This window comes from Heloderma suspectum, chromosome 2 (genome assembly GCF_057233095.1).
Source record: "Heloderma suspectum isolate Gila_16-S chromosome 2, 16-S_ref, whole genome shotgun sequence".
In the NCBI taxonomy this organism is placed as follows: domain Eukaryota; kingdom Metazoa; phylum Chordata; class Lepidosauria; order Squamata; family Helodermatidae; genus Heloderma; species Heloderma suspectum.
The window spans coordinates 406,967,328-406,993,505 of NC_139459.1; the positions used below are offsets into that span (position 1 = coordinate 406,967,328).

The window sequence follows — 26,178 nt, forward strand, 5'->3', positions numbered from 1 at the left end:
ATGAGAGCGAGCAAGAGGCTAAAGGTCAGTCAAACAGAGGCAATGAAACCCAGGCCTACAAGAAGAAGAAGAGAAGAGTGGTAGTAGTGGGAGACTCCTTGCTGCATGAGATCGAGACCCAAGTATGTCGCAAAGACCCGTGGACTCGCCAGGTATGTTGTCTCCCGGGAGGACGGATTAGAGACGTGACTGAAAGCTTGCCTGCACTCAGAAAGCCCACTGACAGGTATCCCTTTCTTCTCATCCATGTGGGAACAAATGATACTGCCAAGCGGAGCTATGAAGAGATCATGTCAGACTTTGAAGCTTTGGGAAGGAAACTCAAGAACTTTGGGGCCCAGATAGTTTTCTCATCCATCCTTCCAGTAGTTAGAAGAGGGATAGAAAGGGAAAGACTGACTGGCTACGAAGGTGGTGCTGACGAGAGAGATTTGAATTCTGGGACCACAGGCTATACTTCCGGGAAAATGGGCTGTTGGCAAGGGACGGGTTGCACCTCACAAAGGATGGGAAGAATGTGTTTGGCCACAGCATGAAGAACTTCATCAGGAGGGCTTTAAACTGAATCCTACGTGGAAGGGAGATGTAATGTTGGGGGTAACAATGGACGCAGGCGCATGCACTGCAACGGAGAGAACAGCTCTGATAGCGCCCAATAATAGTCTTCAGACACAGGTAGGAAGAAAGCCAGACTATGAAGCACATGGTCTTCGATGTCTATATACTAATGCCCAGAGTATGGGAAACAAACAAAATGAACTTGAACCCTTAATACAGGAGGGAAATTATGACTTGATAGGTGTAACTGAGACTTGGTGGGATGACTCTCATGACTGGAATACAGCAATGGAAGGATATCACTCGTTCAAAAAGAACAAGAGGAACAGAAAGGGAGGTGGGGTTGCACTGTATGTGAAAAATACATCTCTCTGCACAGAAATGCAGGAGGAGGAGCTTGGTAGCCCCATCGAGAGCATCTGGATCAAAATAAATGGAGCAAAGCATAAAAGGAACCTGGTGGTCGGAGTCTACTACCGGCCACCCAACCAAGGAGAAGACGAGGATGAAACTTTTGGAAAGCAAATAGCCAATGTTTTAAGGAAACATGATGTAGTAGTAATGGGGGACTTCAATTTCCCCGATATTTGTTGGGAGACAAATTCTGCAAAACATGGCCCCTCTTAAACAGGATCAAGCAGGGAAGCCGAGGACAAGCAGCCAAGAGCAATCGACCAGCCTCCCAACAGCCTCTCCCTCCGTCGTCTTCGATGGGCTGCTGGGAGGCGGGAGCCAAAGCGTGAAGCCAGCCTGGAGCTGCAGGTGATTCCGCCAACCCTGCATGCCAAGGCCAGGCAAGGATGTGGAGCGAACCCTGACCTGTTCCGCATGTAAGCGCAGGAGGGGCTTTTTCCCCCGTGTGAATTCTCTGATGATGTTTAAGGCTTCGGCCATGACTGAAGCTGTTTTTGCAGTCTAAGTATTTGAAGGGCTTCTCCTTTGTGAGTTTTTTGATGTGAGTTAAGGTTGGAACTCTGATTGAAGCTCTTTCCACACTCTGAGCATTTATACGGCTTCTCCCCATGTGAATTCTTTGATGATTCTTCAAGGTGGAACTCTGATTGAACCTCTTTCCACACTCTCAGCACTTAAAAGGCTTCTCCCCTGTGTGAATTCTTTGATGTGTTTTAAAGCTCAACCTCTCACTGAAGCTCTGCCCACATCCTGAGCATTTATAGGGCTTCTCTCCCTAGTGTATTCGTTGATGGGAGTTAAGGTCGGAGCTCCAACAAAAGCCCTTTCCACACTCTCGGCATTTATAGGGCCTCTCCCCTATGTGAATTCTTTGGTGTTTATTAAGGTCAGAGCTCTTAGTGAAGCTCTTTCCACACGCTGAGCATGTATAGGGCTTTTCCCCTCTGTGAATTCTTTGATGTACGTTAAGGTCAGAGCTCCTACTGAAGCTCTTTCCACACTCTGAGCATGTATAGGGCTTCTCCCCTGTGTGAATGCTTTGATGTGTGTTAAGCTGAGAACGCCAACCAAAGCTCTTTCCACACTCTGAGCATTTATGGGGCTTCTGCTCTGTGTGAATTCTTTGATGTGAGTTAAGCTGAGAACGCCGACCAAAGCTCTTTTTGCAGTCTGAGCAGTTATAGGGCTTCTCCCCTGTGTGAATTCTTTGATGAAGCTTAAGGCTGGAATTCTGATTGAAGCTCTTTCCGCAGTCTGAGCATCTATAGGGCTTCTCCCCTGTGTGAATCCTTTGATGATTCTTCAAGATGGAACTCTGACTGAACCTCTTTCCACACTCTGAGCACTTAAAAGGCTTTTCCCCTGTGTGAATTCTCTGATGTTTTTTAAAGTTCGACCTCTGACTGAAGCTCTGCCCACATTCTGAGCATTTAAAAAGCTTCTCCCCTGTGTGAATTCTTTGATGTTTTTTAAAGTTCGACCTCTGACTGAAGCTCTGCCCACATTCTGAGCATTTATAGCACGTCTCTCCTGTGTGCAGTTGTTGATGGCAGTTAAGGTTGGAGCTCCGACAGAAGCTCTTTCCACACTCTGAGCATTTATAGGGCTTCTCCCCTGTGTGAGTTCTTTGATGTCTTTTAAGGTTGGAGCTCCGACAGAAGCTCATTCCACAGTCTAAGCATTTAAAAGGCTTCTCCCCTGTGTGAATTCTTTGATGCACGTTAAGGTCAGAGCTCTGACAGAAGCCCTTTCCACACTCTGAGCATTGATAGGGCTTCTCCCCTCTGTGAATTCTTTGATGAATGTTAAGGTCAGAGCTCCTACTGAAGCTCTTCCCACACTCTGAGCATTTCAAGGGCTTCTCCCCTGTGTGAGTAGTTTGATACAGGTTAAGGCCTGAGCTGCAAATGAATTGCTTTTCGCACTCCAAGCATTTATATGATTCCTGTTCTGTGTGAGTTATCTGTTGTTCAGTAAGCTTCATCCGCTGAGTGAAGCTCTTTCCACACTCTGAGCATTTCAACGCTTTCTCTCTGTTCTCTATCATTCTTGTTTGTCCTTCAAAACGTTCTTTTAGTATTACAATTTCATGGAAGTCAGCCCCTTCAAAGGAAATAGAGTTTTTCAGCCAGTGCTGTTCATCTTCAGTTTTCCCTCTCTGTTGCTTGCCACTTTTACTGCTGTCCCTCCCATCAGTTGAAAGAATGAAAAGAGAAATTTCCTCAGTTCAGGGAATAAATCCAGTGGTTTGCAGTTTGGACTGACAGTGGAGAGACAGATCCTTCCACATATATTAAATAGCCTCTAATGTTGAATAGAAGTGTTAACTGGAGTGGCATATGGAGATTTTAACTTATTTATGCCAGTATTTATTGGCTGCCTACTAGGACATGATCTGCACAAGAGATCTCAGAATAATGAAAACATAACGCTACAGTAAAATAGACCTTCATTACATATAATCAGGCAGCAGAACAAACCTTGTTTGAAAAAATCGGCCAGTTACAAATAACAGTAGCCCAACCCAGCAAAAGGTACCATCCGGGCTGGCCCTCCCTTTCCATGGTCACACGTGGCTGCATCAGGTGGCGGAGCAACGTGTTCCACTCCCACTGCCCCCATGAGGAGGACATGCTGCCTCCTCCCGCACGTGGTCCTGAGAGCCCTGCCAGCTTCTCTCCTGCCGTGGCATTTCCTGTAACGGGGGAGCAGCCGGTGGGGCTCTCTGGAGCAGCTGCCCGCCCTCCTGGCGCATGCCCCCCTCACACAAAATCTTGCGAGGCTAGACTGAATTCTCACGGTGCCCGCCTGAAGTCCCATGCAGGTTTGACTTCGTCTGGGCCTCATGAGACTTCGGGGTGGCTCCCTGCAGCCGGAAAGGACGGCATCGGTGGACAGGTGGAGTCGGCGGCTTCCCGCCTCAGGAGGCAAGAGAGATTGGGCCAGGCCTGCATACCATGCTCAAAGGTACTGAAAGCCAGTGACAGATGCAAAAGAACCAATATGTATTAAACTGAACCGTTTCTCATGCAAGTCAACGACGAGCACGACAAGTGGGGATGGAAATACTCAGTATCCTCCAGGACCACCTGGAATTGAGAGGCCACCCCCTCTCCCTTACCTTGCCCCCAAAAGGCAGGACTGGGTGATAATCATCAGAAACTGTGGATTCCAGGCTTTCTTTAGTATTGACTGTAAGTGGTCTCTTGTGATCCAGTTTCAGTCCTGCTTTCTGGACTGCTTCCCGCCCTCAGGGATCTATCCATCGACCCGCGCATTCCACTGTGTTGAGCTCCTCAGAATACCAAGCAGCATTCGGGCCGGGCCCAGCACTGCAGTGGGCCCTCCGGGTCCGGAAGGGACTGGAACCCAGTTCGGTAATGAGAAGCCCAGGGCCCAAGAGTTTGGCTATGCCTCATTATTCATGTAATGGCAGGGGGGAGGCGGTGTATTGCAGCCTCACCCTCGCTTTTAAGCAGAGGCTCAGGCTGGGAGCCTTTGCTGGGAACATCGTCCTTCCTGCCCATCTTTCATTATTCGGTTCACCATCCGGCACTCACTGCCTGTAACCCTTCGTGTCTCTGACTTCCCTTCCTCTGAGCTGCGAGAAACTCTTCCTCCCTGGACTTTAGGCTGTTCCACTTGAATTGTCGGTGACACTCACAACATGATTTGACCCGTGAGTCAGTAAGAGGCTGCCAGGGACTGTATCACTACACTTGTCGTAGGCCCCGAGTTCTTGTTTGCTATGGACTGTGCATCTTCATCTTTGAAGGGCCAGCGCGCCTGCTGGCTTGGATGAGCTGACACCTGGATTCTTCCATGCCTTGACCCAAGTACAATGGAGATAGCAGGAAGGAACCTATGGTCATCAACAACTCTGCGTGTTTGGGGTTAGCTTGCACTACTTCTTGAACCTACGTTTTGACTCCTGGATCTAATAGCCCTTGACCATGTAGTATGGAGGTATCAGTGAAGAATTCAAGGCGGGGCTAGATCCCTATGTGGGTGGATTTACTTGGGTCTTTTTCTAGAACCCCTGTCTTCCAGTACCTGGGATGGTTTCCGCCAAGAACCATTCCAGCCCCTTGCCCTGTATGCCAATTGCAAAGAGGAAACCGTTGCCAGCACGGGCAGGAGACTGCTGGGCAGAGGGGTGGACGCAACACCCACAGAGTCCCTGTCCGGCCTATGAGCTCCGAACAGTCCCGGAGCAGACGGATCATGGAACAGGTCCTGGTTCTAGTCCCTGCTTGGCCAGGAAGCTCACCTGGCCTAACTCACAGGGTTGTTGTGATGACAGACTGGAGAGGAGGAGAACCGTGTGAGCACCCTGGGCTCCTTGCAGGAGAAAAAGGGTGAGGCAGGATGCATTGATGAATGACAAAAGTAAGGCAGAACGAGGGTATGGCCTGTCAGCCCTGGCATTCAACGGACGTTTCCCCCCCGCTTAGGCACAAATGGCGCTTTTCCCCGTTGGCCAAGTCCCTGACAGATCTCTCAAGAAGAAGAAATGTATTTTCCAGAAGAAACATCTGCCAGGAGGACAGAGGTCCTGGTGGGCCTGTGGAGCAAAGGTCCAGCCAGAGCCAAGCACCCACCTGCTGATCGTTCCCCTTCCTCAGCAGCCTGGACAAATGGATCATCCGCTTCTTCCTGCCGGGAGAGGAGATCCGGTCTGGGAACCGGAAGCCCTGTTGCGGAGGAGAGAAAGAGAGAACTTATTTCTGGCACCTCTGGCAATAACAATCGTTTAGGGATTTCAAAGCCCCCAGTCTGAATCCCCCTCCCAGCGTTCTCACCAGCCTGTCAAGGTCGAAGGGAGGACGGTCAGGTGTGGCAACTCCTCCAGACGGGAAAGCAGGAGGGCCGGGCAGTCATAGGATACTGCTTGGACCAAGAAGCATCCGCCTGCCAGCAGAATGCACTTGCTGCTTTTAAACTCCGCTTCCAAACGGAACGAGCATCGTGGGGAAGATGCCAGGGGTCTGTCTTGGCGACACCAGGATGAAGAGGAGTCCCGCCTGGAGGGAAGCTCCCTCTGAGGACATCCTGCTCTCTCCCAAGGGGAACCCAGAGTCTAACAGTGGGGATTAAACTCTACCAGGCGAGGCTGAAGGGACCCGCCACGTGGCCAGCTCCAAAGAGGAGCGTGTCTGTTTCCCATCTCCCAGCTGAGCAGAGCAGAGCAGAGCAAGCTGCTCCAGCTGGTCCAGGGACTACAGAAGCAAGCAAGCTCCCAGAGAGCGAGCGACCAGAGCGAGCGGACAGGGGGAGCAAACAGGAGTTGGCCAGGGGAGTGCGGCAGGGGAGGTCAAGGGGGAGGCCCCTAACATTTTTTTAAATTATTTTTCTTGTAACACACACTTCCACACCAGTGGGACTCTGCTTTTAACCTCTACTGAGTAGAGGAGCAGGCACAGGCTAGACTAGAACAATCACAAAGCTAGACACAAAAAGGGAACAGAGGCTATGGAAGGACAAGACTCTCCAGTGGTGGTGACCTGCAAGGTGTGTGCAATGTTTGTTTTCTTGCCTGAGAACATCATGGCCTACACCTGCAACAAGTGCAAGTCGATCACGCTGCTGGAGGAAAAAGTAAGTGGACTGGAGGCCATGGGCAAGTTTATCACGCTGCTGGAAGAAAAAGTAAGTGGACTGGAGGCCATGGGCAAGTTTATCACGCTGCTGGAAGAAAAAGTAAGTGGACTGGAGGCCATGGGCAAGTTTATCACGCTGCTGGAAGAAAAAGTAAGTGGACTGGAGGCCATGGGCAAGTTTATCACGCTGCTGGAAGAAAAAGTAAGTGGACTGGAGGCCATGGGCAAGTTTATCACGCTGCTGGAAGAAAAAGTAAGTGGACTGGAGGCCATGGGCAAGTTTATCACGCTGCTGGAAGAAAAAGTAAGTGGACTGGAGGCCATGGGCAAGTTTATCACGCTGCTGGAAGAAAAAGTAAGCGGACTGGAGCGGCGACTGTCGACCCTCCGGGGAATAAGAGAACACGAAGAGTTCTTGGACAGAATGGGGGAACTACAGCAGCAAAGGGAAGACCAGAAGCTTGAAGAGCAACAGCAAGATGAGGCAGTGGGAAATGCTGAGGTGAAGAAAAATGGAGTAGAGGATACCCCTTGGACAAGGGTGACAGTCAGGAGAAGAAGAACTAGACGCCACTCTGCGCCAGTGGAAGCAGCGGAGCTGTGGAACCGATTCCAGGTACTTGCGGATGAGACCAGAGGACAGCCTGCAGAGGAAGAATCACATGGGAACCTACATGAGAGTGAGCAAGAGGCTGAAGGTCAGTCAAACAGAGGCGATGTGTCTGAATAGTATGGGAAACAAACAGAATGAACTTGAACTCTTAATACAGGAGGGAAATTATGACTTGATAGGTATAACTGAGACTTGGTGGGATGACTCTCATGCCTGGAATAAAGCAATGGAAGGATATCACTTGTTCAAAAAGAACAGGAGGAACAGAAAGGGAGGTGGGGTTGCACTGTATGTGAAAAATACATAGTTCTGCACAGAAATACAGGAGGAGGAGCTTGGTAGCCCCATCGAGAGCATCTGGGTTGAAATAAATGGAGCAAAGCATAAAAGGAACCTGGTGGTCGGAGTCTACTACGGGCCACCCAACCAAGGAGAAGACAAGGATGAAACTTTTGAAAAGCAAATAGCCAATGTTTTAAGGAAGGGTGATGTAGTAGTAATGGGGGACCTAACCAACAGAGATGACTTAGTGGATAAAGTAGCAGTTACAGGAACTCTGGGGGAAAGCGACCATGTTGCACTTGAGTTCTTGGTTCTAAGGGAAACAAAAGCCGAGTGTAGTCAAACGCGTACCCTGGGTTTTAGGAAAGTTGATTTTAATAAACTCAGAACAATGATCAGGAAGGTCCCATGGCAAGCGACGCTAACGAGAAAAGGAGTCCAAGATGGGTGGGAGCTTTTAAAAAAGGAAATTCTCAAGGCACAATCACAAACAATTCCAACAAGAAGAAAAGGTGGAAGACAACAGAAGAAGCCAATGTGGCTTCACAAAAAGCTTAGGGATGACCTGAAAACAAAAAAGGACACATATAGGAAGTGGAAAGAAGGCCAAGTAACAAAGGAAGAGTACAGGCAGGTAGCACAAAATTGCAGGGATGGCGTCAGGAAGGCTAAAGCTGAGAACAAGCTGAGGTTAGCGAGGGATGCTAAAAACAACAAAAAGGCTTTCTTCAGCTACATGCATAGTCAAAGGCAGAGGAAAGAAATGGTGGTTCAGCTATTGAATAAGGATGGCAAAACGGTAACGGATGACAAAGAAAAGGCAGAAGTGCTCAATTCCTACTTTGGCTCAGTCTACTCCCAAAAGAGGGTCTATGACCCCCCTGGCAAAGGCCAAGTACAGGCTGAATGGGCAGGATTGAAGCTTGAGATCAATAGGCGTATGGTCAAGGAACACCTCATTACTTTGAATGAGTTCAAATCTCCAGGGCCAGATTAACAGCATCCTAGAGTAATGAAAACTTTTCTGTGGTTAAACAGAGCTCTGTGGAAGATCCTTAGGTCTCAACAGCTTAACAAGGAATAAGAACTTCTTAACTATTTCTTACTCAGTGATGCCATAAGCTATGCCGTGCAGGGCCACCCAAGACGGACAGGTCATGGCAGAGAGTTCTGACAAAATGTGGTCCACTGGAGAAGGAAATGGCAACCCACTCCAGTATTCTTGCCAAGAAAACCCCATGGAACGTATCACAAGGCTAAAAGAGATGACGCCGGAAGATGAGCCCCTCAGGTCGGAAGGTGTCCAATATGCTACTGGGGAAGAGCAGAGGGTATTTCCAAGTAGCGCCAGAAAGAGTGAAGCGGCTGGGACAAACCCGAAAGGACACTCAGCTGTGGATGTGTCTGGTGGTGAAAAGAAAATCCGATGCTGTAAAGAACAATATTGTTTAGGAACCTGGAATGTCAGATCAATGAATCAAGGTAAGCTGGAGGTGGTCAAACATGAGATGGCAAGATTGAACATCGACATCTTGGGAATCAGCGAACTAAAATGGACAGGCATGGGCGAATTTAATTCAGGTGACCATCATATCTACTATTGTGGGCAAGAATCCCTTAGAAGAAATGGAGTAGCACTCATAGTCAACAAAAGGGTGGGAAAAGCAGTACTGGGGTACAATCTTAAAAATGATAGAATGATCTCAGTACGAATCCAAGGCAAACCATTCAACATCACAGTAATTCAAGTCTATGCCCCAACCACTGAGGCCGAAGAAGCTGAGGTTGATCGGTTCTATGAAGACCTACAACACCTTCTAGAACTAACACCAAAAAAAGATGTCCTCTTCATCATAGGGGATTGGAATGCTAAAGTAGGTAGTCAAGAAATCACTGGGATAACAGGCAGGCATGGCCTTGGTGTACAAAATGAAGCAGGACAAAAGCTAATAGAGTTTTGCCAAGAGAACATGCTGATCATAGCAAACACTCTTTTCCAACAGCACAAGAGGCGACTCTACACATGGACGTCACCAGATGGTCAATATCGAAATCAGATTGATTATGTCCTTTGCAGCCAAAGATGGAGAAGCTCCATACAGTCAGTAAAAACAAGACCTGGAGCTGACTGTGGCTCAGATCATGAGCTGCTTCTTGCAAAATTTCGGCTTAAATTGAAGAACGTCGGGAAAACCACTAAACCGTTCAGGTATGACCTAAATCATATCCCTGATGAATATACAGTGGAGGTGAGGAATAGATTTCAGGGATTAGACCTGATAGACAGAGTGCCTGAGGAACTATGGACGGAGGTCCGTAACATTGTTCAGGAGGCAGCAACGAAATCCATCCCAAAGAAAAAGAAATGCAAGAAAGCCAAGTGGCTGTCTGATGAGGCTTTACAAGTAGCTCACGAAAGAAGGGAAGCGAAAAGCAAGGGAGAAAGGGGAAGATATACCCAACTGAATGCAGAGTTCCAGAGAATAGCAAGGAGAGACAAGAAGGCCTTCTTAAATGAACAATGCAAAGAAATCGAGGAAAACAACAGAATGGGAAAGACTAGAGATCTCTTCAAGAAAATTGGAGATCTCAAGGGAACGTTTTGTGCAAAGACGGGCATGATAAAGGACAAAGAAGGCAGGGACCTAACAGAAGCCGATGAGATTAAGAAGAGGTGGCAAGAATACACAGAAGAACTATACAGGAAAGATCTGAATGTCCCTGATAGCCATGATAGTGCGGTCACTGAACTTGAGCCGGACATCCTGGAGAGTGAAGTCAAGTGGGCTTTAGGAAGCATTAGTAACAACAAAGCTAGTGGAGATGACAGTATTCCAGCTGAGCTATTTAAAATCCTAAAAGATGATGCTGTTAAAGTGCTGCATTCAATATGCCAACAAATCTGGAACACTCAACAGTGGCCGCAAGACTGGAAAAGGTCAGTTTACATTCCAATTCCAAAGAAGGGCAACGCCAAAGAGTGTTCAAACTACCGCACAATTGCGCTCATTTCACATGCCAGCAAGGTGATGCTCAAAATCCTACAAGCTAGGCTTCAGCAGTATGCGAACCGAGAACTACCGGAAGTACAAGCTGGGTTTCGAAGAGGCAGAGGAACTAGAGATCAAATCGCCAACATTCGCTGCATCATGGAGAAAGCAAGAGAATTCCAGAAAAACGTCTATTTCTGCTTCATTGACTACGCTAAAGCCTTTGATTGTGTGGATCACAACAAACTGTGGCAAATTCTTAAAGTGATGGGAGTACCAGACCACCTTACCTGTCTCCTGAGAAACCTGTACGAGGGTCAAGAAGCAACAGTAAGAACCAGACATGGAACAACCGATTGGTTCAAAATTGGGAAAGGAGTACGACAAGGCTGCATATTGTCACCCTGCTTATTTAACTTATATGCAGAGTACATCATGAGAAATGCTGGGTTGGATGAATCAGAGGTCGGAATTAAGATTGCTGGGAGAATTATCAACAACCTCCGATATGCAGACGATACCACCCTAATGGCAGAAAGCGAAGAGGATCTCAAGAGCCTCTTGTTGAGGGTGAAAGAGGAGAGTGCAAAAGCTGGTTTGAAACTCAACATTAAAAAAACGAAGATCATGGCATCTGGCCCCATCACTTCCTGGCATATAGAAGGGGAAGACATGGAAGCAGTGACAGATTTTACTTTCTTGGGCTCCAAGATCACCGCAGACGGTGACTGTAGCCATGAAATTAAAAGACGCTTGCTCCTTGGGAGGAAAGCTATGGCCAACCTAGACAGCATAGTAAGAAGCAGAGACATCACCTTGCCAACAAAGGTCCGTCTAATCAAAGCTATGGTTTTCCCAGTAGTAATGTATGGCTGTGAGAGCTGGACTATAAGGAAGGCTGAGCGCCGAAGAATTGATGCTTTCGAACTGTGGTGCTGGAGAAGACTCTTACGAGTCCCCTGGACTGCAAGGAGGTCAAATCAGTCCATCCTAAAGGAAATCAACTCTGAGTGCTCATTGGAAGGACAGATACTGAAGCTGAAGCTCAAATATTTTGGCCACCTAATGCGAAGAGAAAACTCCCTGGAAAAGACCCTGATGCTGGGAAAGACTGAAGGCAAAAGGAGAAGGGGACGACAGAGGATGAGATGGCTAGATAGCATCACGGATGCAATGAATATGAACTTGAGCACGCTCCGGGAGAGAGCGCAGGACAGGAAGGCCTGGCGTGCTATGGTCCATGGGGTCACGAAGAGTCGGACACGACTGAACGACTGAACAACAAACTATTTCTTGTTCTTAGACGTCTAGTCTTAATACCTTTAAAGGGAGAGATCTCACTCTAAATTCCACGTTCCCTATTCAGTACTGAATGGGCTATTCAGCGGACAGGTACTCCGGCCTGGTGAGCTTCGAAGAAGCAGCTCCCACATTGTAGAATCAGCACATACTTATACTTTCTCATATGGACATTTCCTCAGAACTAATATTGTCAGCTGTCCCATACATTAGGGCTCACGGTCTTAATCATTTCATTGTTGTTACACATTCTTCAGAAATTTAGAACATACAAAGAAGGCTTACATGTACACTTTTCAGGCTAGATAAAACCTACTTTGAATTATACCTCTGAGAAGATAACTCTTTACTCAGCATTGGCCAATGAAACTTAAATCTACCAATTTTCCTACACATCTGTATATCAGGCGTTTCGATGTGTATACCTTGCACAATATTTTTTGCTCATTAACTGATAGGTTAACTCATTAACTGAATTCTCTTTTGACCTGGAATAATACGGCCTCACACCTGTTCATTCCTCAAGTAACTTTTAGGCCCAAGTGACAGGGCTTTAAAGCAGCATTTTCTCTTTGGATACCATCCAGGCCATCTTGACCATCATTTGTATGCCAGTTACCCAGAAGTCACTGTCAACCTGCTTGTGTCTCTGTGTTGCCTTCTCTACAATAGTTTAATACAAAACTTCTTGCTTATGTGCATTCTCAAATTCTCAGTTGTTCTTCGTTCATATTTAGCGCTTGCATTTCATGAGAAGGCATCTTTCTGGGAACTGGGGGGATAAATGGCGTTTTCATCACTCCTCCCTGTCAAAGGCCGGGGCACCGGTACAGAAAGGAGGACAGCGGGCAACGCAGATGGCGTCCTTCAGAACGGGCTGGCGGACCGTGGCCTCCGATGCCGGTATGAAGGACCCCTGGGCTGCACCGCGCGGGGACTGCAGAGGCCCGTCTTGGCAGGAGCCTCATAACCCTGATCGAGGGGCCTTCAAGCTAACTCACAGGAGGGGTGGGAAAGCCCGGAGCTCAGGGCTCCTAGGCCACGTCTTATGGAGAAGGACACGCAGGACCGAGAGGAGACAAGGCCCGGGAGGAGGATCCCACTGATGCCTGTGCACGAAGGACGGGAGCCAAAGAGGATGAACGTGAGACCGTAATGCAGGAGGGTACGTATGATCTGAGAGGCATCACTGAGGCTGGGGGGATAAGACTCATGACGGGAACAGTGCCACTTCGCAAACGAAACGGGCCCAGGAGGAGGGGGCGGGGAGAAGCATTACATCTCAGGAATATATCCTCCTGGGAGGAAACCCATGATGCTGAGCATGGAAGCCCGGCTGGAAGCCTTTGGGTAAAGACAGGGGCAGGGAGGAAGAAGAGGGATCTTGGTGTGGGAGTTTGCCAGGCAGCCAGCCAGCCAGAAGACACGGACGGTGCTTTCCTGGCACAAGGGGCGACACTTTCACAGAGGCTAGCAGGCGCAGCCATGGGGGAATTCAGCTGCTCTGACATCTGCTGGGAGTCTCCAAAGAATGGTGGATCTAATATGTTTTTGACTTGTCCTGCTGACAACTTCGTCTTCCAGAAGGTGGAAGGAGGAACAGGGGAACCTTCTTTCCTGGACTTAATCCTGACCAACCAGGAAGAAATGGCAGATGAAGTGGAAGTGGCAGGAACCTTCAGGGAAAGTGACGGTGTCTTCTTGTAATGTAAATCATGACAGAGAGGACAGTGAAAACTGAGCTCAGTTGAATGCGCACCTTGGACTTCAGGAAAGCCAATTCAAAGAAGCTCAGGGAGAACTTGGGTGGGATTCCATGAAGGCACAATCACAAACTATTCCCATGAGAAGGAAAAATGGGGGACATTCCAAGAATCCTGGCAGGCTGCACAAGGAGCTGGACCCTGCAGAACAGAGGCTGCACTGACCGGGAGGTTGGTCTAGATGGGCTCTGAGGTCCCTTCCAACTCTAGGATTCCAGGATGTGTCAGCCCAGGGAAAGAGGGAGCCTTACCCAGAGAGGCCAGAGTCCTGTAGTTCTCCGCCTGACTTCCCTGTGCAGAGCCCTCTGGCCTGGGTCCAGCAGAGCCCCCTCCTCCGCCGAGAAGCGCACGGCCACCTCCTCAAAGGTCACCGGAGCCTGGAAGAGGAAGAGTTTCCCTGAGCAGATGATGCAGGAGAGGCAGGAGAGGGGAGTTGGTTGGAGGCCCTCCCATGGGATCCAGGGCACCCTGTGGGACATTCCAGGCCTTCTTGGCTGCCACCTGTGATAGATCCTTCTTTCCGGCCCAGAGAGTCGTGCAGGGGCCTGAGGCACCCAGGCCTCCTGTACCTGTTCCGGCTGCCCAGAAGTTCTTCCCACTCCAGCACAGAGAGGATGGGAAGAAGCCCCTGTGTCCTCTCGCCATCTCTGCATCTCTTCCTATTTCCTAAGAGAAAGACAAAAAAGGAAGGTAGGAAGATAGTTTAGACCTCAAGCACATTTGCATTTTAGTTGCTAGCGTGAAATCAATCTTCCTCCACTTTGTTTTTGTCCATAATTCAATTTATATAAACTCTTAATCTATTGAAACAAATCATCTTTTTCATACAGTCAGGGCCAGAAATATTGGAACAAAGATAACTGTTTTGGCAGTTGGCCTCTGTACACCACCACATTGAAGTTGAAAGGAAACACACCCAGATGGGAGCGAAGCCAGGATTTCCAGCTGTAATTCAAGGGGCTTGACAAAAGTGGGGCACTAACCATCCAGGAAGGACAGCCAGTGGCGCGCGCGCGCGCACACACACACACACGTCGTCGGTGGCTCACAAGTAATGGAACGAATGGCTGACAAGCAGCTGCATGGCCAGGTGTGGCCTGTTTCCTGGGTGTCCCATGGCCAATCAAGCAGAGAAAAGGCCTGGAGGTGGTTCTGAGTGGTACATTTGCATGTGGTAGCTGTTCACTGGAACCCCCAACATGAGGTCCAAAGGGGTGTCCATGCGAGTGAAGGAGGCCATCATTAGGCCGAGGAAACAAAATACACCCATCTGAGAGAGAGCAAAAACAATTAACTGGCAAGCTCAGCGACAGCAAAAGGCCTGGAGGACCACAGACGACAACTAAAGTGGATGACCGCAGAATGCCGCTCATGGCGAAGAGGAACCCTTTCACAACATCTAGCCAGGCCAAGAACGCTCTTGCGGAGGTAGGCATGTCATTGTCAACATCTACAGTCAAGAGACGGCTTTATGAATGTAAATACAGAGGCTTCACGGCAAGGTGCAAACCACTGGTAACGCTCAAGAACAGACAGGCCGGATTAGCCTTTGCCAGCAAACGCCTAAAAAAGCCCGCCCAGTTCTGGAAGAAGATTCTTTGGACTGATGAAACCAAGATTAACTTGTACCAGAATGATGGGAAGAGAAAAGTATGGAGAAGGAAAGGAACAGCTCATGATCCAAAGCTTACTATATCATCTGTCAACCGTGGTGGAGGCAGTGTTGCAGCATGGGCATGTGTGGCTGCCAAGGGAGCCGGGTCACTGGTGTTTATTGATGACCTGACTGCTGACAAAAGCAGCAGGATGAATTCTGAAGTGTATAGGGCTATACTTTCTGCTCAGATTCAGCCGAATGCTGCCAAACTGATAGGATGCCGCTTCATCTTCCAGATGGGTAATGACCCAAAACATAAAGCAAAAGCTACCCAAGGGTTTCTCAAGGCAAAGAAGTGGGATGTTCTTCAATGGCCAAGTCAGTCACCTGGTCTCAGCCCAACAGAGCATGCTTCTCACTTGCTGAAGACAAGACTGATGGCAGAAAGACCCACAAACAAGCAGCAGCTGAAGGCAGCTGCAGTGAAGGCCTGGCAAAGCATCTCGAGGGAGGAAACTCAGCCTTCGGTCATGTCCATGGGTTCCAGACTTCAGGCAGTCGTTGACTGCAAAGGATTTTCATCCAGGTATTAAAGGCGAGCCTTCAGTTTGAAATGATGTTGGTTTGTTTCATTACTTATGAGCCACCAACGATGGGGGGGGGGTGTCTGCCACTGGCTGTCCTTCCTGGATGGGTAGTGCCCCACTTTTGTCACACCCCTTGAATTACAGCTGGAAGTCCTGGCTTCGCTCCCATCTGGGTGTGTTTCCTTTCAACTTCAATGTGGTGGTGTACAGAGGCCAACTGCCAAAACGGTTATCCTTGTTGCAATACTTCAGGCCCTGACTATATGTTAGACAGACGTTTCTTCTCCCCGCCCAGGCTCAAGGGGAACTTAAAAGCAGCCCACAGATATCAAGCACAGGTGACAGATGGAGGCCGTATTGAAAAATGCCCCATTGATCCTTACCCAGAGACCCTTACCCCGCAGGATCCCCCCGAACTGCAGCCTCTCTTTTGCTCGCGACGGAGCCCTCACTGGTTCAGCAACGTCTGGGGCCACTTGGGCTAACATCCCCTGCAGCTGGAAAAGGAGGAGGGAGCCCAGGTGAGGAATGACTATTACGTTATTCTGAAAGGAGTGGGGCAAGCAGAGGCCGAGGGCAGCATTTCCCCGTCCTTTGCACTGAGGCCTCCTGCTGCACTGATTCTGCCTCCCAGCTCGCTCACAGCCGGGTCCTTGGCAGGCAGGCACATAAGGAGCGGGGCTGATCATTCATCCCTGGCGTCCAAAGAGGAATAGAACAGGGCGCCTCAAACCCCCTCCTAAAACCAACTGAGCGGAGAGGGAGGGCTGCACCACTGGGAGGGCTGCACCACTGGCTGGAGATGGATCCCGCCCCCGGAACCTCCCAACCCCCTTCAATTGTTTTGTGGCCCCCCACCAGGAAGGGCCAGATCCACACATTCAGAAGCACTATCCTGTGGGGCGTTCAGCGAGGGGGTGGGGATGGGACACCCCTTCCTGGGTGACACTGGGGGGGATGTTTCGGGTCTCCGCCTCGGGGGCTCCCAGGGCGAAGTCCCCCCACCTGCAGCTGCCGCCGCCGCTCCTCGGCCGGCTCGGCAGGGCCACCGCCGGGCAGCTGCTCCCCGGCCCGCATTCGCGCGCCCAGCGCGCCGCCTCCGCGGGCAGGACGGCCAGGAGCTGCTCCAGCACCAGCGGGTCCACGACGGGCGGCTTGCGCCGCCGCCCCGGCTCCAGCCAGCGGCGGCACAGGCGGTGGAGGCGGCCGCAGCCCGGCAGCGCTGGCGCGCCTCCTCCCGCCGGGCGCCGCCGCCCCTCCGGCTCTCCTGCCGGGGCTTCCCGGAGCGCCGCACGGCTCCCCTCCTGGCCGGCGCGGGGGCCCCTCCGCCTTCGCCCCCGGAGGACGCGAGGGGCCCCAGCCTCGTCCTGGAGCCGGGGGAGGTCGCATCCTGCGCGGGTCGCCCGCCGGCCGCGCAGGGCTCCGGCCAAGGGCGGCTCCCCCGAGCCCCACGGGGTCCGGCCCACCCTCCGTCTGGGCCCCGAGCGGGCCTCCGCGCGCCAGCCTCTCGGCGCCGCTCTGCCCGCCGCCGCCCTGCCGCGCGGCTTCCCCCTCTGCGCCTCGCCCCGCCCCAGGGGCCCGCGGGGGGAGGCGAGGAGCCCCGCGCGCGCTCACCGGCTCCTTCGTGGGGCGGGGCGGGCGCGAGCCGCGGCGTGGGAACATCGCGGGCTCTTTTCCCACGGGGAGGGGGCGGGAGGGGAGCAGCTTCCCCGCCAGGGCCTCTCTAGGACGCGCCCCGCTCGGGCTCCGCCCTCCGGGCGCTGCCCCGGCGCTCGCGGGGACGGCCGGGAGCGGGCCGGGCCGGGCCGGGCCGGCGCCTCCGGCTCGCCGCTGTTCCCCGGCAGGGCGCGCCGCCGGGGCCCGGAGACCCTCGGGCCGCAGCCCCGTCAGCCGCAGCCAGCGGGGCCAGGGGCGGGGAGCGCGGGAGCTGCGGGCCGGAGCCGGGGCGGGAACGGAGGCCCCAGCGGCCTTCCCGGGGCGCTGGGGAGAAAAGCCAGTTCCTCGGGCCCCCCGACGCCCCCTTCCTTGGGGAACCCGGGAAGGGTCTGGGGAAGGCGGGAGCTGTGTCTGCTCCGGAGGAGCGCTCTGGCGGCCCCTCGGAGCGCAGCGTGATTTTATTTTTCCTGTTTTTCTCCGAGTTCTCTTTCTAATGTCCCTTCATATCCACTTATATTTCCCTTATTCACTCCCAATACTTTATCACTTTTATCAATTTCTCTCATTTCTTAAATCCTCCTTTACTTGATTTTTGTCAATAAAGGTAGCTTCTAGGTATAACTTCTCTTCCTGCTCACAGTAGATGATCTTGTAGGCTACTGGCACCTGGTGTACTCTTATTTTCTTCGGCAATGTGATAAATGTGGTGTGAAAAGAATTCGAATGCAACGTTTGACCCTGAACTCAAGCCTGAAGTGTGAACATCCTGGAATGTGATCTGTAACCCGCGATATCTTGTGTGTGAATTCAGAACACTATGAAATGCAAAAAGGTCAACGTTCTAAACCGGTCCATGTCACGTGAATAGCCCAGACCAGTAAAGGGAGGTGTGAATGGAGAGTAAATGGTGTTATTGCCGGAGGGCCAGATGAGGGTGCTCTGGTATGTGCTGAAGAGTGCCAGAGTATGCGACTGAGTTATCAGTTACGAAAGAGGGACATGGGCCAATAACGGAGGGGCATCTGCGGATGTTCTGATAACAAGGACGTTGGAGAGTCGGAAGGAGGTGCCTGGCTGTCTACAAGCAATGTCAATCTTGGGAAACTGGGCACATGATGTATTATCAGCAAAGAACATACTGAACCCCTCTTTGATCTCATGAGCCCCAATGAGGGAAGAAGAGTATAAAACCCCTGAATCTGCCATTGTCCAGGAGGTGCATGGTTGCATCTGGATTGTTCATATGAATCACAGAATCGTAGGGTTGGAAGGGGCCTACAAGGCCATCGAGTCCAACCCCCTGCTTAATGCTGGAATCCAAGTCAGAGCATCCCAGACAGGTGGCCGTCCAGCCTCACCTTGAACGCCTGCAGTGTGGGAGAGCCCACCACCTCCCTAGGGAGTGGGTTCTACTAGTGTCAGGGTGGACACTGAGCCCATAGAATCCCAGAGTAGTTCTGATTCTGAGGAAGAGGAGCCGCTCCTGGAGAGGGGCATGTTCATCTTTCCCAGGGCCAACAGCTGACAGAGATTCCTCCCACCGGCATTCCTAGCATAGATAGCAGTCCTGGGAGTGACAGAGCACAGGAAGCAGAGTTGCTGGACACGCGACGCCGACGCAGACAGCGGCGCCAAATGGAGGGCGCGGAAAGGAGGCGTAGTGCCCGGTTGGCGCACAAACAACGGTTGCGCCCAGAGGATCCAAGGGAAAAGGGGAGGGAGTCTCTCTAGCCCACAAGTTCAGGGTCTGCCAGGGATTCCCTTTCAAACGGGGACCAACTGTTCCAACTTAGGGCATAGGTACTCTGCTGCTCATATCTAGTTGCTAACAGCAGAGTTGTTAAGTTGTAAAAGAGGAATAAAGCTTTGAAAAGAATCCCTTTGTCTGTGTCTGGACTTGGCTACTGGATTAGACTGAGAGAGGCCTCCAAGGAGCCCTTGACAACTAGTTCCCCTCCACTCAGCACTGGTTAGGCCTCATCTGGAGTACTGTGTCCAGTTCTGGGCACCGCACTTTAAGAAGGATGAAGACAAGCTGGAGAGGGTACAGTAGGGATGTACGAAAGTTCCACCACGGATCTCGGGGAGGCCGAATACCAGCGCATTCAGCCCCCCGAAATCGGTGGCGGAATGGCCCGCCACCCCCCCCTCCCCGGGACGGGACTTACCTTGGGCGGATCTTCCTGGCAGCGGCGGCTGCGGTGGCTGGTCTTCTGACCGGCTGCCGCTACCGTTTCCAGATTAAAACAAAAACGAAAAAACGTGATTTTAAAAAAACACCATGATAGGCTACGTAAATGTTTACGTAGCCTATCACTGTTGCAGAACCCAGAGTCAGAGAGACCACGGAGTGAAGGAAAAAGAGATTATTTAACACGTGGGCTTAAGGCTGGAATCATTTCCAAAGAGCCAGAAGCCCTGAAATACATCAGCACATTGGTTTTATAGACATTGTGACACATATGAAACGGCTCCTCCTCCCCCTCCCGCGTGGGGTTGCAGTCCTCAACATTTCTTCTCCTAGCACCATTGTTTTTAATACAAGAACTGGGTTATAGGGCTTCCCCGTAAGATTCAGTTTAAAGCCCTCCTGATGAAGTTCTTCATGCTGTGGCCAAACACATTCTTCCCATCCTCTGTGAGGTGCAACCCGTCCGTTGCCAACAGCCCATCTTCCAGGAAGTATAGCCCGTGTTCCAGAATCCAAATCTCTCTCATCGGCACCACCTTCGTAGCCAGTCAGTCTTTCCCTTTCTCTCCCTCTTCTAACTACTGGAAGGATGGATGAGAAAACTATCTGGGCCCCAAAGTTCTTGAGTTTCCTTCCCAGAGCTTCAAAGTCTAACGTGATTTCTTCGTAGCTCCGCTTGGCGGTATCATTTGTTCCCACATGGATGAGAAGAAAGGGATACCTGTCAGTGGGCTTTCTGAGTGCAGGCAACCTTTCAGTCACGTCTCTAATCCGTCCTCCCGGGAGACAGCATACCTGGCGAGTCCACGGGTCTTCGCGACATACTTGGGGCTCGATCCCACGCAGCAAGGAGTCTCTCGCTACTACCACTCTTCTCTTCTCCTTGTTGTAGGCCTGGGTTTCATCGCCTCTGTTTGACTGACCTTCAGCCTCTTGCTCACTCTCATGTAGGTTCCCCTGTGATTCTTCCTCTGCAGGCTGTCCTCCGGTCTCATCCGCAAGTACCTGGAATCGGTTCCACAGCTCCACTGGTGCAGAGTGGCATCTAGTTCTTCTTCTCCTGTCACCATTTTCCAAGGAGTATCCTCTACTCTACTTTTCTTCACCTCAGCATTTCCCACTGCCTCATCTTGCTGTTGCTCTTCAAGCTTCTGGTCTTCCCTTTGCTGCTGTAGTTCCCCCATTCTGTCCAAGAATGTTCTCTTTTTCCCCGGATTTGTCTCCCAAATTGAAGTCCCCCATTACTACATCGTGCTTCCTTGAAACACTGGCTATTTGCTTTTCAAAAGTTTCATCCTCATCTTCTCCTTGGTTGGGAGGCCGGTAGTAGACTCTGATCACCAGGTTCCTTTTATTCTTTGCGCCATTTATTTTGATCCAGATGCTGTCAATGCGGCCACCAAGCTCCTCCTCCTGCATTTCTGTGCAGATATGTATTTCCATATGCACATGTCTTAGTCAATTTACCTTAGCCTCTCCAGCTGCTGAGGTGATCTATTAGCATCCATTTTAATTCATCTTTTGACTTCCCGTCATAAGGGAAATTTAGACTCTTACATCTCTCCAAGACCCCTTCCTCTTTTGTAGTTAAAAACTCAATTTTCCTCTGTGTTTTCTCACCCAATGTTACAGCTTGGCTTTTCCTGAAATAGGTTTTAGGACTGAGGTTTGTAACCCTATTGTAGTTTCCTGTCACCTCCTGTGATGAGAGACGTTTCTGTGCTTTCCCCCCCAGCGGTTCGTGATGAAATAAAGCCCCGTTATTTTGGATCCCACCATTCTCATTATGGGCTGCAGAGAGAGACTGGGTGAGGGGATCAGGGCGGTGGTGAACGCCTCCCTTGAGGAGGGAGCGATGCCATCAGCCCTCAAGGAGGCAGTGATAAGACCGCTCTTAAAGAAGCCCTCCTTGGATCCCCAAGTTCTGAACAACTTTCGCCCAGTCTCGAACCTGCCGTTTTGGGGCAAGGTGATTGAGCGCTGGCGACGATGCAGTTGAGGGTCCCTTTGTTGTGGACTGAAGCTGGAAAAAAACCCAGAACTTTGGGAGGGCTGTGCTCTGTTTTATTGTTCCGGTGGGTTATGCATGTAAAATTATTACATACGCAATATTGTTTTTAATTGCGACGTTAAAATATATTTTAATTGTCCCCATACAAAGCCTGTGCTGTGAGCCCCTTTCAAAGAAGTGTTACACTTGCCTGGGCAGGGTGGGGATCCTGCCCCCGGGGCTTCTCATCCCAAGCGGCCTGCCCGCCTGCCTGGCAGACTCCAGCCAGAGGCCATCTCGCCATCTCCGGCAAGGGCTGTTGCTGTCGCTGTTAATATCGAATCGCGCTTCTACACCACCCAAAGCCCCAACAGGGGAAATCTGGAGGCTGGAACCCGCCCGCCCGCTGGAACCCCGCCCCCCCCCGCCCCGTGCAGTTCGGGAGGCAGAGAACGTGCCGCGCTCCGAGGCCGCCTGAGCAGGCCCGCCTCAGCCAGGCTTCCTCCGGCTTGCCGTTAATCGCAGCTCCTCCGACGCGGCTCCGCCTTCCTGCGCCCAGCGCTGCGTCTACATGGCACCGCTTGGCGCCCCCGTCGAGGCGCGGCTCGCCCCCCCAGCCCGCCCCGCGCCGCGCCGCGCCGCGCCCCCCCACAGACGCGCCGCGCCCGCCGCCTGCTGCCGGTCTCCGGAACGCGCCGCTGTGCGGCCCCGCGAGCGCGGGGCGCGGCGCTGCAGCGGCTGCTTGGCGCCGGGGGCTGCGCGGGCTGCCCGGCCCTTCTGAGGCAAGCAGCGGGTGCTGGGCGCCTTCACTTCCGCTCGCGCTGCTCTCCGAAGCTGCCGTGGCTGCAGCCGGTCTCGCCGCCGCCCTCTGCTGCGATTCCCGAAATGCGCGCGGAGGCCCCGTTTCGCGCTCTCGGGGCGCGACCCAGGCGCGCTCAGGCAGCGCCGGCCCACAGCTGCGCGCGCCGCCCGGCCCCCCGATCCCGTGACCGCCCCGCCCCGCCGCCCTCCCGGAAACCGCGCGCCGGCCGCGCTCCCGCCCGGCCAGAGGCGCCCCGCAGCCGCGCGCGTCCCCGGCGGGCTGACGCGGGACGCGGAGCCGAGCGCCCGGGCGATGGCGCGCCTTGGCTCCGCGGGGCGCCTCCTGCTCCTGGGCGCCGCCGCCCTGGCCCTGGCGGGCCGCCCTGGCGAGTGCCTCGCTTCCGGGGCCGCGGCCCGCGAGCCCTGCCGCGGCAGCGCCAGGCTCGCGCGGCGCCCGAGCGACGCCGGGCCAGCCCCGGGCGCCGGCTCCCGGCAGCCCGGCCCCCCGGCGGGGAGCGCGCCGCGGTTGTTCCGCGCCAGAAGAGCCGTGCGAGGCCGCGCGGCGCTGCCGGACCCGGGGCAGAGCGGGGGCCCCTGCTGCGCGCCTCCTGGGCTGGGCGGGCCGGGGCGCGTCTGGCGGGCCGGAAGCAGGCGGGCGCGGGTCCCGCCGCCAGCCTTTGCTGCCGTCGTGGTGCGCGTTCTGGGAGCTCCTGGGCCCGGCGCCCCCCGCCAGGCGCTGGCCCGAAGGCGTTTGCCGCAGGGCTCCTTCCCTTTTCATCCTCCCGGCATTTTAGCTTCCTAATCTTTTAGCTCTGGTATTGCAAGTCTGCATTTCTGCTAGTTTGTATTCTGGTTGTACTGTTCTGTTGTGGCTTTAAGCTTTTGTGTTTTTATGCTGCACTTTGTGGTTTTATATACAATATGAGAAGTTTAAAAGCCATTTAATTTAATGACCCTGTGGCCCTCAGAACCAGGCTGAATGTGATGTAGCAGCCCTCCCCTCCCCTCCCCTCCCCTCCCCAGTTGCACTGGCTGTGCTGCTCTCTGCAGCACGTAACAAGGGGTGGTCGGATGTTCCGCCATAATAAATTTGTCAGGTTTCTTGATTTGTGTTGAAGGGCATTTCCCAGTTTGTTGCACAGGAAATGAATTCAGCCAAGTCATGAAAAACGTGCAACCAGATCAGGGAGAAACATAAATCACAAGTTGGATTTGTGATGGCATTTCTCTCTGTTTTTAATCCTAGAAGATGCATTCTCTAATACATTTGCGAGGCTCGCTAATATTCTCTCTCTCCTTTTTAAACCCCCGGAGAGGGCAAGAGGAGGTAGAGTCGTGCACCCAGCATCTGCTTTCATTTGCTCCGGTGCAGTCTGAGCCAGGGCTCTGCAGGGTTTGCCCCAGACCCTGGTGCTGGCTCCAGGTTTCTGAGAGCCCTACTGCTGCCCACGTGCTCCGCTGGCAGAGAGCCCGGGAGCAAGTCAGCGGGGTGGCGAGCAAGTCGGCCGGGTGGCTGCATCTCTTCCTCCTCCTTTTACCCCCACTCGTGTCTGGGCCAGAGGGGAAGGCAGGCCCATCAGGCGGCTGCAGCAGGGAAGAGGCGGACCAAGTCCAGGGCGCAGCAGTCAGTGGGCCCTTTTTAACTTTGTTGTTTGTGACTTGGTTTTTAATTTTTTGTGCACCACCTTGGTTACAAGATGTTACAATATTGCAATGAAATCTGGCCTTTTTTCTCTTGCAAGGAACCCAAGCTGGCTTACATGGTCTTCCTCCTCTCAGTTTTAACTTCACAATGAACCCCGTGAAGTAGGTTAGGCTTAGAGTTGGTGACTGGCACCAAATCACGCAGTGAACTTCAAGGCTGAGTCCCAGCCCAACACTCTAACCACTACGCTATACTGACTGACTGGAGCTGCTTGGTTTCAGAAAGGCGGTACAGGAACTGTTGTTGTTGTTGTTGTTGTTCAGTCATTAAGTCGTGTCCAACGTGACCCCATGGACCATAGCACGCCAGGCCTTCCTGTCCTGCGCTCCCTCCCGGAGCGTGCTCAAGTCCATATTCATTGCATCGGTGATGCTATCGAGCCATCTCATCCTCTGCCGTCCCCTTCTCCTTTTGCCTTCGATCTTTCCCAGCATCAGGGTCTTTTCCAGGGAGTTTTCGCATTAGGTGGCCAAAATATTTGAGGTTCAGCTTCAGTATCTGTCCTTCCAAAGAGCAGTCAGGGTTGGTTTCCTTCAGGATTGACTGATTTGACCTCCTTGCAGTCCAGGGGACTCGTAAGAGTCTTCTCCAGCACCACAGTTCGAAAGCATCGATTCTTCGGCGCTCAGCCTTCCTTACAGTCCAGCTCTCACAGCCATACGTTGCTACTGGGAAAACCATAGCTTTGATTAGACGGACCTTTGTCGGCAAGGTGATGTCTCTGCTTCTTACTACGCTGTCTAGGTTTGCTATAGCTTTCCTCCCAAGGAGCGTCTTTTAATTTCATGGCTACAGTCACCGTCTGCGGTGATCTTGGAGCACAAGAAAATAAAACCTGTCACTGCTTCCATTTCTTCCCCTTCTATATGCCAGGACGTGATGGGGCCAGATGCCACGATCTTTGTTTTTTGAATGTTGAGTTTCAAACCAGCTTTTGCGCTCTCCACTTTCACCCTCAACAAGAGGCTCTTGAGATCCTCTTCACTTTCTGCCATTAGGGTGGTATCGTCTGCATATCCGAGGTTGTTGATAATTCTCCCGGCAATCTTAATTCTGACCTGTGATTCATCCAACCCGGCGTTTCTCATGATGCACTCTGCATATAAATTAAATAAGCAGGGCGACAATATACAGCCTTGTTGTACTCCTTTCCCAATTTTGAACCACTCGGTTGTTCCATGTCTGGTTCTTACTGTTGCTTCTTGTCCCTCGTACAGGTTTCTCAGGAGACAGGTAAGGTGGTCTGGTACCCCCATCTCTTTCAGAATTTGCCAGAGTTTGTTGTGATCCACACAAGCAAAGGCTTTAGCGTAGTCAATGAAGCAGAAATAGACGTTTTTCTGGAATTCTCTTGCTTTCTCCATGATCCAACGAACGTTGGCGATTTGATCTCTAGTTCCTCTGCCTCTTCGAAACCCAGCTTGTACTTCCGGTAGTTCTCGGTTCACGTACTGCTGAAGCCTAGCTTGTAGGTCTTTGAGCATCACCTTGCTGGCATGTGAAATGAGCGCAATTGTGTGGTAGTTTGAACACTCTTTGGCATTGCCCTTCTTTGGAATTGGAATGTAAACTGGCCTTTTCCAGTCTTGTGGCCGCTGCTGAGTGTTCCAAATGTGTTGGCATATTGAATGCAGCACTTTAACAGCATCATCTTTTAGGATTTTAAATAGCTCAGCTGGAATACTGTCATCTCCGCTAGCTTTGTTGTTAGTAATGCTTCCTAAGACCCACTTGACCTCACTCTCGAGGATGTCCGGCTCAAGTTCAGTGACCGCACTATCATGGCTATCAGGGACATTAAGATCTTTCCTGTATAGTTCTTCATGTATTCTTTCCACCTCTTCTTAATCTCATCTGCTTCTGTTAGGTCCCTGCCTTCTTTGTCCTTTATCATGCCTGTCTTTGCACAAAACGTTCCCTTGATATCTCCGATTTTCTTGAAAAGATGTCTAGCCTTTCCCCTTCTATTGTTTTCCTCGATTTCTTTGCATTGCTCATTTAAGAAGGCCTTCTTGTCTCTCCTTGCTATTCTCTGGCACTCTGCGTTCAGTTGGATATATCTTCCCCTTTCTCCCTTGCTTTTCGCTTCCCTTCTTTCCTCAGCTACTTGTAAAGCCGATATTGACCATCTG

At 51.8% G+C, this 26,178-nt stretch overlaps 1 protein-coding gene across 1 annotated transcript in view; it reads right to left on the bottom strand.

Annotated features, from left to right (window-relative positions):
* LOC146356776 (uncharacterized) overlaps nucleotides 1–13,856 on the bottom strand; it is a 143,373-nt gene extending 129,517 nt beyond the window's left edge. Inside the window, 3 exon segments of the mRNA XM_084831956.1 lie at nucleotides 1,491–1,582; nucleotides 1,585–5,666; nucleotides 13,771–13,856. Coding sequence (XP_084688082.1) covers nucleotides 1,491–1,582; nucleotides 1,585–3,019 — 1,527 coding nt within the window. The 5' untranslated portion in view covers nucleotides 3,020–5,666; nucleotides 13,771–13,856.
* Nucleotides 13,857–26,178: the final 12,322 nt, after the last annotated feature.